The sequence below is a fragment of the Hesperophylax consimilis genome, chromosome 12 (assembly GCF_061612785.1).
Source record: "Hesperophylax consimilis isolate HC1 chromosome 12, BYU_Hcon_1.0, whole genome shotgun sequence".
In the NCBI taxonomy this organism is placed as follows: Eukaryota; Metazoa; Arthropoda; class Insecta; order Trichoptera; family Limnephilidae; genus Hesperophylax; species Hesperophylax consimilis.
Window position 1 is genome coordinate 5,039,089 of NC_142847.1, and position 11,654 is coordinate 5,050,742.

At 32.9% G+C, this 11,654-nt stretch overlaps 1 protein-coding gene across 3 annotated transcripts in view; it reads left to right on the plus strand.

Moving 5' to 3' along the window:
* LOC149419034 (uncharacterized) overlaps positions 1-10,859 on the plus strand; it is a 31,663-nt gene extending 20,804 nt beyond the window's left edge. For 2 of the 3 annotated variants that reach the window (XM_089638058.1, XM_089638059.1), the window contains exons 11-12: positions 1,001-1,185; positions 3,113-10,859. In XM_089638058.1, the coding sequence (XP_089494184.1) occupies positions 1,001-1,185; positions 3,113-3,313 (386 nt within the window). In that variant the 3' untranslated portion in view covers positions 3,314-10,859. Of the gene's footprint in view, positions 1-1,000; positions 1,186-2,462; positions 2,493-3,112 lie in introns of all 3 variants that reach the window. The other variant, XM_089638060.1, reaches the window with a different exon arrangement.
* The last annotated feature ends 795 nt before the right edge of the window (positions 10,860-11,654 follow it).

The window sequence follows — 11,654 nt, forward strand, 5'->3', positions numbered from 1 at the left end:
AACTTATGATTAATGTTTTTCGTGTAGAGCACGTACATATTCAGGTTTATGTAGAAATAATAAAACCACATATTGTTATAAAAAAAAAATTATTGTCCCTGACAGGAGACTCTCGAGGGTTTTTAAATTTTTTTAATAAAGTTTGCTATTCTGGGGAAACACATTTCGGTATAAACATGAAATGTATTTTAATAATAAGATACATTATCTGGTAAACAGAAAAAAATGGAGAAAAAAAAAAAAAAAAATTTTAGTCAGATTTTTGAGCAAAACTCGTCAAGGTAGTTTTGACATTACTCTTGCGTATTTTCGTCCAGCAATCGAGTGTATGCAGATGATTTTCTGTTGCGGCTCTCCTCAGATTAAAACTAAAAAAAATAAAATGGTTTGACTGAGGATTAAACCTTCCTCCCCAGGGACTGGAGTCAACTGCGCTAAAAACCGCGCCAAATCCTGATTGGATAGGACTGATATTCATGTTGTATGTTAACTGCTGTAATGTCATATATGTTGCCACTAAAAGTTGATTCAATGCATTGTCATCGACAACGAGTTTATCTGCCGAGTTTCAGCTCAATCTGATGCCGGGAAGTGGGTTAATTTCCACATCCAAGGTTTGCATTCATTCAGTCACAAAAACGAAAGTGTAATTCAAATAGATGTATTTAAAAGAAGAAGTCAGGCCATGTCAAGAGTACAAAATAACTAGAGTATTTTGCCATGGTAAGTAAAAACACAGCATTTTTCTTTAGACTCTCAAAGAAGACACTGTGTTTTTACTTAACACGGCAATATTGTATGAATGTAAATAAAGCAAGGCCAAGACAGTTGTGTGGCAGTCCATCCTCCCTGCCTGCCCCTGTGAAACAGCAAGTTGGTTAGAGTTAGTTTAAAAAAAAAACATTATTTGATAAACAGATAGGTTTAACGCTTTACTAGTAATTTATTTAAAACATCATTAAAACAAAAAATACTTATTCAATGCCATTATTTCATGCAGGATTCTACCGCAAAGACCACCTGCGCAAACACGCGCGCTCGCACGCCACGCGCCGCGCACGCGAGGAGCAGCAGCAGCAGCAGCACGTGCCGGGTACGGCGGCGCCCGGCGCGCGCCTACCCCCCCCACCCCCTCTCACCCCCAACCCCAGCATGTTGGAGTCGGAGATCACTATACATGTTAAGGTGACTTAAATGGTTCCATGACAAAACAGAACTTTGAAGAAAAGGAGAAAAGTGAAGTGAAGGGAAAAAAACACCTAATCTGACCTATTTTTTTTATCATGTTCTGTATTGTCACTGTTGTTCTTTATCCGGTTACCACACATTAAACAACTATTTATAAAAAATGTTATACACTAATCTTGAAATCAATTTGTCAATTTTTGGTCTTGTTCTTCCAGCACTCAAATAAGGAATTTGGGTGAAAAATATGTTCACTTCAAACACAGCAAACTTATTTTGTGGCACCATTTTAATTAACACTTAGAACAGGCTGTTTCTTAGGATGAGTCATTTCACAGAATTTGAACAATTCATCAAATTTCAACAATGATTTCAAGTTCTGTGAAGGTTCTATTAAAGCTCTGTTATTATTTCAGTTTTGTGAAGCCCCTGGCCAATAATGATATAATAATAGAACTTGAAGGTATTCTTCACTGAAATCAACTTTGAAATTTGATTTTGAGAATTGTTCAAATTCTGCGAAACAACCCGTCCTTAGAATTTGAATAATTCATCAAATTTCAAGACTAAAATTTAAGTTCTGTTATTATTTCGTCAAGGGCCGATTGTTTCACAGTACTTGGACAGTAATAAAACTTGAAGTATGACTTTCACAGAACTTATAATTTTTATGAATTATTAAAATTCTGTAAAACAATCCATCCTTAGTTTTAACCACTTTTATTGTTTAAATGCATGTATCGTAAGCAATGCTCACTTCTTTTTTAAATAAATATTGTGAGCATTGCTTACAAAACGTGTCAGACGAAATGGCCATTCTGCGCTATTTTGTTTTTTTGACATTTGAAGAGTCCCCTTTAAAAGCCGATTCTAGGTGTGTTTTAGCTTTCTATCAAATAGTAATAAGGTAATAATTCTGGTGATCACAATTTGTTCAAAAGCTGAAAAAATACTCAGAATTGGCGTTTAACTGTGAAAAAAACAAAGCGCCATTTGATGACTTTGTCACATGTGAATTTCTGAAAAACACTTGGCCTTTGAGTTGATTATGTTTAATTAAGAAACATATTTTGACTTTTATAAAATATGTGCATATAGATTTTTAAAAAAACACAGTGTGTTTGAATATACATTTTTATATTACTATTCTTTGAGTTAATAAATTATTAAACGCTCCATGATTGGTCGAACGAATGTACTTGTGTTAAGTTTGTATAATATGATACCAACACCTCTCTGTGCATCTCTTTCTGTTACATGCGTACTTTGCAAATAAGAGGGAAAGGTTACCAAACAGTTTTGTGTAGGTACGCTGATCTTCCTTACATGATAAAAGGTTATAATTATTTTTTTTAATGGACTCTAATTCCTTATTCCAAACATGCTACAATTTCACGTTGGAATTATACTTTTTTTTTTTACTTATTATTTATCGTATAAAATTAGACCAATTGACATTATATTATTAACAGCAAGCAAAATTGTGATAGTTTAGTATGGAAAATAAAAGTGAATATTGCTAATCTGTTTCAACTAGTTTGTCAGCAGGAGCGTTGTGGTGAAAAAAAAAATAGTTACAACATTGATACAGAAGTGTGAAATATAAATATGAAAGTCAGTTCAATTATGGTACAAATTGTAAACATACACCATCATTCTAAACAAAAGAAGAAAAATCCCCAGAACAACAAATTAAATACAATTCTAAAAAACCAAAGCAAATAATTGCTTACCAATTATGTCAACAATTGCATAATTTTTGTCTATGATCAGAATAAAATAATCATTTGATGCTTCAGCAATTCATTTTTCTCTAACGAAACACGTTCATTGAGATTTGATAAGATTAAAATTGCAACATTAGGATTCATAAATTGTATTGTATCCTTCATATTTATAATTTCTTCTAATTTTTTTTAATCTCTAGGTGCCCACAAGCAACATCCCCGTCCCCGTGCAGATCAGCGTGCCGCACCACATAGTCTCCATGGCCAACAGCAACAACGGGTCCGCCCACCAGATCACCATCAAGCCTGGTATGGAGGAGATGCTGCTGCAGCAGCTGGTCTCCCAGCAGCAGAACCGTAGCCAGCAGGCCAACGGGGACCAGCAGCAACCGCAGTCCTAGGATAGGCTCATGCGCTACATAGAAGCCATTGACCATTGCTAGATCGAACACCTTGCCGGCATCTCCTGTCTTCACGGCTAAGGGTTTTCATCTTCTTGGACTGGATTCGGCTATTTCATCTCGTTTCTATTTCGGTCTGATATCAAGGCACAGGAGAAACAATATGAAAGCATTGACCATTGCTAGATCTGACACCGCTGTTCTTTCTTCTCTGTTGGTCTTCTGATGGGCATTCTGTATTCTCGTGGCTGAGGGTTTTCGTTATCCTGAACTGGAAGCGGATATCTTGTTTCCATTGCGACCTGATCTCAAGGCACAAGAGAAACTGCTCTTTGGGTGATCATACCTACTATGAAGTATGATGAAGCGTATAAAAGTTACTAGCTTTCGTTTCTTCCTCTTTTCTGAGGAGGATTGAGAGCCATGACTTTGAAAAGATCCATGTTGATTCTTGGTGGATACAAATTCATGCCTTAAAAATGTATGAAAAGCAAATTATTTCGAAATGCAAACTCACAATGGCACAATACAGGAAGAGGTGTAGATTCACAACTTGCCAGCAATTGTATTAAAATCAAACTCCGAAAGGCAAAGGCACAATAAGAAGAGGAAAACTGAAAATATGAAGCAAGATGGCGAAGACAGTGTTCAAAGGGCTAGTGACACTTTGTGTGATGTGACTTATTGCCAATTGATTGGTGTCATTTGTTGTGCCGTTTTCTGCTCCGATGGAATCGGTGCTATCTTGAAACTGTGATTGTAAAATCAGCAATAATAATCTACTAATGAAAATCTTTCATCAGCAAATGGTTTGTATAAATTTTGGACATTATAATAATATATTATGTATCCATAAAAAGTATGTACCTACTACTTGTTTTGTGTTCGGTTTTAAGTTCTGTAGAACTATTTTGAGGCACACAGTAAAGCTGTTTTAGTAATGCTACAATCTCGAAATGTGTATATATTTTTGAGACAAATTTAGATTCATAATACTTATGTACATTTTGCCATTGATCTTTTACACAATAAGATGATAATCTTCCTGGATCGTCTTCCGCTTTCCGGTTTTGCGAAAATTTTACAACGGGAAGTCTGTTTTGTCGTGTACCTCATTCAAAATAATTAATTTTGTTTCAAACTCACAAGCATGCTGTGATATTTCTTCTGACTTATGATATTATCTTGAACTATCCATAAGTCATCTCATTTGATGATGTCAAAATAGATGACTTATGATAGTAAGTCATCTATTTCGACTTACTTATAATAGTAAGTAAGTCAAAATTACTTACTTTATGTAAGTAAGTAATTTTTAAAAAGAAAATATTTGGCAGGTATTTTAACCACTTAATTAATGCTAGGGTTTTTTTAATAAAAAGTTTTTTTAAAACAGGTTTTTAAAAATGTTTTATTCAAAGTTGATACATTTTTCAATTTAAATATAAATAAGAACGAAATAAGCAGCTCAAAAACACGACCGATCTCAACTGCAGGCAAATTCATACTGAGTAAAATACATGGCTAACTTTCACGAGCGTTACTCGTGTTAGCTAAAAATAGAACGCTGCAAGTCGAAACCGGCGAGTGTCACTCGGGCTAGCACAAATTGGAACGCATTTAGCACGCAAGCGTGACTCGTTTAAAAGCATGAAGCGGTTAGCATTTTTTTTCTAAAGAAAAAAGTGGGAAAAATTATCACTTTTGTCTCTTTTAAAAACCTCCTAGAAGAAGTCAACCAAAAATACCAAACAAAACTTATTTTCTAGAATACTGATTTTTTTAAATATCACGGCATGCCCATGCAATCCTACAATAAAGAAAAAAGATAAAAGATTTTCTTGTTCAACGATTCTATTTTCATAAATATTAATAATGCCCAGTTGTTTCGCAAAAATTCACATGCGACAAAGTCATCTAACGGTTTTTTTGAAAGTTTAAAGGTTCCCGTTAAATTCCGATTCTAAGTCCGTTTCAGCTTTTGAACAAAATTTAACCAGCTGAAGAGTACGGCTATCATGTTGTTAAGCTTGTCAGCTTATTACAATTTGATACAAAGCTGAAACGCACCTAGAATCGGCGTTTAAGGGGGACCTTTCAAATGTCATAAAAATGGCGTTGAGTGGCCATTTCAATTTCTGTGAAACAACTGGGCCTAAGTGATCTGCTGTTTACAACTTTATGAAATGTTATATGTATCACAGTTTTGTAAATGAGAGCCTTACGACAACATGACATCGTAATTGAAAAGTATTTAAGTTAATATTTTATTTATTTAAGATTTCCACGGCCAATACAGTCTTATGTTGATTATTTTTCATTTTATCTCTTCTTCGCATTGTCGATCATCAGGGCAGATTTGTCAATTTTTATTGAATGCCACTAAAAGGAAACGAAGATTGAAATGTGTCTCGTTAACGGAAAGGCTAATTCAACACAACTTAACGACCTTGATGATGGATATTGCTAGGTTGTCCGAAACGTTGACTCAAGAATGAGAGAGCGGAATCCAAAAACTAACCAACATAAAACATATTGCGGCGTTGATGTATTTTTTATATGAGTCTGTATAGGCTAGTAATATTATTTCTTTTAGTACGAAGTTCAAATCTTCAATGTGTCTGAAGGGCCCTGTAGACGATCAAATTATTTGAACTTCTGCGGCTTTGTTTGAAGTGTGTGTCAAACAAACTATGTGTTTGTCGGAAATTTTGATTGTTGGCAAGTTTGACCATGTTTGAAGGTTTACGTGAATGTTTGTCAAACAAAAGTGTTTTGACACCGCCGTGGAGGGCACTGCGACATCGTCTAATTTGAGCGAGAAAGAATTTCTTTTTTATTTAAATCTAAAGAACATAATATGGATAAAAATAAAGAAAACACTGCTATGAAAAAAGTTACAAATTTATTAAAAATACACCGTCCAAACATCAGTGAAGAGCTTGTGAAAAAATTACATACAACATACAAATGCAAAATACTTCACTCTTCACTACACTTCAGACAGGATACAACAATCCCCTGCAAAAACTGTTAATCTGATGTTTGTCAAACTTCGTTCGAACGTCTTCGGCCTTGTTTGTCAAATCTGTGACGAGCAAACGTAAAAATTGACAAATATCTTTGAACGTTTACACGGCCCTTCACATACTACTTAGTTGGCGTATTACGTTGATAATTATACATAATACGTCTTGAATAGTTTAACTTCCACGAAACATAAATGTCTTAAAGTTATCGATGAATTTGCTTTGATGCCTTCCAGTTTATTACGCTTCGACCTGTTTTGTATAAATGTTAAATCTCTGTTTGTCTTTAACTCGTTGCTAAATTTCCATTCGGAATGATTAATTATCTAGTTAAAAATATACACACTTTTGTGATTTTAAATACAAATCGGTGAGATATGTCCTAAAATGGTTTAATTTGTAATTATCAAGAAAAATACGCTTAAATAATTGTTTGAAGGAAATATTTTTGTGAGTATACTAACCTTTATAGATTAAATATCTTTGAAATGTTTGAAGTCACTTGCTGGTGAATGCGAAAATCTACTTTGACGTGTATTAGAGCTAATACTACGATGGTTGATTTTCCCTTTCATTATCCATGGGCTTTATATCTATGTATTACAATTTCACTTGGACACGAGGTGTTGCAGGCAACAGACGTTTGTGTCTGTAACTATAGGTTTGGTTTAAAAAAAACAATGTATTATTATTTTTGGTTAGGACAGATAAACATGGTGCTTCAACCTTTCTACCTATTTCTTACGAGAGATTATGTAACAATGCATTCTTTCTCTCTAACCTATTTATTTTTTTTTAATATTAAAATCATCTTAATTTTTAGTTCAAAATCATTTAAATCCATATCTTATTTTTTTTGTAAAAATTTTCGGAGCATCTGATTTCATTGTGAATTGACAAATTGATGTTTAAAGTATTCTTTTTCGTAATTAAATATTGTAAATATTAATTTTACTCAAATGTGTACATAAATATAATATATTTGCCTTTTAATTATATTTTTTGGTGGTTGTTTTTATAAGGTAAATACTTATTTTACTTAATTTTCATTGTGCGCATCTTACAGGCGGATGTTACCAAAATAATTGCAGAAGTTTGAATAGGCATATCAAGTTATCGATGAATTGACCTTGATCCCAACAGCATACGCATTTTATTTATTTTTTGTACATTTTTTAATAATAATTTATGTTTGATAATAGGATTAATTAATTTTAAAATTCGATTTTTTACAAATGAAATTTCATTTTCCCAGTGTACGTTTAGGACGGGTTGTCTCACAGTATTTGAACAATTCATCAAGTTTCAAAGTTGATTTTCAAATTCTGTGAAGGCTCTATTTAAGTTATGTTATTATTTCAGTTTTGTAAAACAACTAGCCAATAATTAAATAATATCAGAACTTGAATAGAACCTTCACAGAACTTGTGGAACAACCCGTCCTTATTGGTTTATTCGCTTTATTAGTTTAATAATGGCGCCCGCATATATGAGATTTTAGTTTCAAAGACGGTTGTGTGCGCACACAATTTGAAGATAGCGAATGCAATTAAATAGTTGCCGCAACTAAAATCTCTTGTGTGCAAACTCAATTTAAAGACGGTGACTGCGATGAAATACCAACTAAAGTCTCTCATCTGTGGGCTGTCTTACTACTCGCAATCCATTGACATAGGATTTCTAGATTGGCACGTCTTTCTGACAGGTGAATAGATTGCCTGAGGTGAAATCATTAACTAGAGATATCAGCAAAATCTCTTGAACAGTGCGCTCTGGCATAATGAAATTTGAACACCTTTTTCTGTTTGGAATTTCTAAGTCAACCCAACTATTTTCGAGTCACAATGTATTTTAGGCAATGAGCTGTGTTTTAAAATATCTATTTTATGGTAAAAAAAATAACACAAGACACAGTTAATATCTGGCTGGAGTAAGATAATAATTTTCAAAGCCCTATCTGGGTTGTTCTATATCAATGCTTTTAGCAAATTAATCGAAAATATGTACATTATTTGCTAAGAGAAAACCTTCATTATATATAGTTTTAAATTATTTTTCTTAACTCTATCCCTGTCTAATGCATAGCTTTGTTTAACAGCATTTTCATTACAAGCATTTAGGCTAATGGGTGAAATGATAATCAAAAATTCATTTGCATTCTTTAAAGCTAAATGCAATTGCAAGAACGCTATACTCTGAAAAGCATTTATTTTTAATAAACTTGTAATAGGGTTACGACAATGTTTATTGTTCTTGCCTTCACATTTAATAAGTAGCTACTTAGACTTCATCTTTATTTAGCTGGTAACTCTCAACAAAAATATTTAAATTCTTAGTTCTATAATCAATGTTCAGTATTCTATTTATAACTTCCATTGAATTATTGGAAAGCATGTAGACCTGGTCTGGAGCTCTCAGTGGCCTTGCCACTGTACTCTGTTGTACCAAGGGGTGGTATAACTCCGATCGAAAATTGGAACCAAAATATTGTGACGTCGTATAATTGCCCAACTTTATCCACCAATGAAAAACTCTGAAAGTTTATGGAATAAACTTTCACATTTTTTTCATTGGTGTATAGTATAATAAGTAGGCTCCAAATGATAATTTTTCTATCTATATTTTGGCATATCTATGGTTTTTTTAGGACCAATTTGTTTCATACAAAAAGCCCGAAGATATCGATCTAGTGAAAGGTTTATTTATGGTTGTACCATCTCTCTCATGCTATCTCTCTTTTGTTAAATGCGTCATTTATGAGAAAGAGTGAAAGGTTACGACGAATCTTTCAGCAGCATTATATTATCATTTTATATAGCATAATTTTCTTCAGAATTAATATTTTTAAAGTGTATGGTGTGTGGTCGGAATTTTCTTATTAAACTCATTGGGATAAATAAGTCGAATAATAATGAGCTTTGTTAATTTCATCCAAAAAAAAAATCTCTTTAGAATTCCTTATCTTTTTTTATTAGAACACCGAAACATAATAATAATAATTGGATAATTTGTATAGCGTCGTTTTTGTGAAAAATCACTCAAGTGCGCATTATCTATTGTTAGTAATAAATCCAAAAATCTATAAATTATATTACATATTAAATGTTTGTTGAATTTTGAAGGGGAATGCATGGTTTGTAAATAAAGAGATTGTTAAAAAAAAAATTACGAACCAAATGAAATATTTTATTACTTTAAAATGTTTTTATGAACTCAGTATACAAATTACAATACTTTTATGATATGAAATAATAAACAAACAAATTACACGGTGTCTGGAAACTCGTAGTGCAAGTATCTGAGGATTTCTTTTTTTTTTTTAACTCTCCTTTGTTTTGAAAATCCGGACCGATTTCCTACAAATTTGACCTAAAAAAATTCAACTTTCAACTCCATTTACTCGAAAACGTAAGCACAATTCAAAAAAGTTACACTGCAAAATCGACTCAAAATGTGATATAGATTCATTCACAAGTTTCGCGCTTGAAGTATGAATTTCCAGACACCGTTAATATGAAATATAACAGACAGACCAAATCTTTTTTACGTCAACATATTATTAACTTAAGTTTACTTCATGATTTTATAAAATCAACTTCTCTCTGTTCATTTACAATTTCATAGTGAAATGGTTGAATCAATTTACTGTGTGCTATTGTACTTCCAACTATTTATTCGGTACCTGCTTGTTATACAGATGCAAAATACAATAGAAAAAAAAGTCCCAAGTTTTTGCTTGGCTGTATTGACCTAACCCAACCCAACAGATTTATAAAAGCAGAAGAAGTAATACAAAAAGGAGAGGAATGCTGTTGGGTAGGTTAGGTAGAGGGTGACATGCATAATGCCATTATCAACATGTCGAACTTGCATTTTTTTAAATACCTATATTTGAATTTCGATTTTGTTTTCGTGGATCAATGGATACAAATCTTGGAAGTGTAAATTAAACCACTTCCCGACATCCGATCGAGCTGAAACTCGGTAGATAAACTCGTTTTCAATGGCAATGCAAACTATCAACTTTTGGTGACTATCATGCGTGCACACCAGTATGTGTATATGTCTTCACGTATACGCATATCTCTGAAATTGGATAACATTACAGCAGTCAATATACAAAATAAATGTCTGTGTAACCTAATTCCAAACCAAAAAAAATATATTCGTAAATAGTAAAAAAACTTTGTTTTTTTACGGGTTGATTTTTTCATGGTTGTATTTTGCGTCAGTGTAAGTTGAGTAACATTTATTTAAATGTGTGTATGTTAATTTTAAACTACTAAAGATGGTTGTATTCCAATCTTGATGGTCCGTCCTCTACCAAAAGCTTGCAAGGGGTATTTACGTTTACTACAACCATAAACCGAACAAAACTGTGCGAATGGAGATGATAATGATAAATTGCTCTCCTAAAATACATTACATATTATTATTATTATTAATACCAATTGCAGATTAATGATAACATTTTGTATAATTACCAATATAAGTAATAAAGATTTTTTTATACATGTTTTTATTATTTATTTATTTCATCATCATTAGACAACAACTATATACTGCGGATGTAAGCAAGGGTTTCGTGATAACACAATGACAACACACTTTTAAAAAGCGATACAAAGTATTGTATTGACAAGTGATGAAAAAAGGTAATCTATAAACCTAACCTAGATTTTTGTTTCATCACTTTTCATGATTTTATATCACATTTTAAAAGTTTTTTGAATTGTCATTTTGATGAGTTATCCAGTCACCGTAAGCAAGAACAACTATGAAATCTCCATTTGGGCAAAGTCTTAAGGACGTAGCAAGTGGGGGAGGAGAAAGAGATTGGGAAATACCTATTACATTCAGATCTGCTTACTAATTTGTACGAGGTTTCAATTCTTAATGGTGGTCTGTTACCGGGGTGATGCTCAGAGCATCAGCCACTCCGGAACAAGGTGCAAATATCATCGAAGCGCAATGCAAGACCGGCTATGAGAGTTTTACCAAATTTTACAGGGGAAGCAAAAACTTCCCAGTTTTATTTATTTATCCATTCATTTTCTCCATAAGACGGTTATGCACCAATATAATATGGAGAAGATCACAAATTTGAGGTACACATAAGTATAAAAGGTCATGGGTGCAGTTTTACTATTTTGTGATATAGATATCCCAAAAGATATTTGCTGAACTGTCTGTAAGTGATATTTTTGTATTCAGATGTATCAACAAACAATGTTTGAATGAACTTTGTGATAACGGTAACACATAGCCGAAGATTGGGCCCGATAACTTGATTTAAAAAATAAAAAATTGAT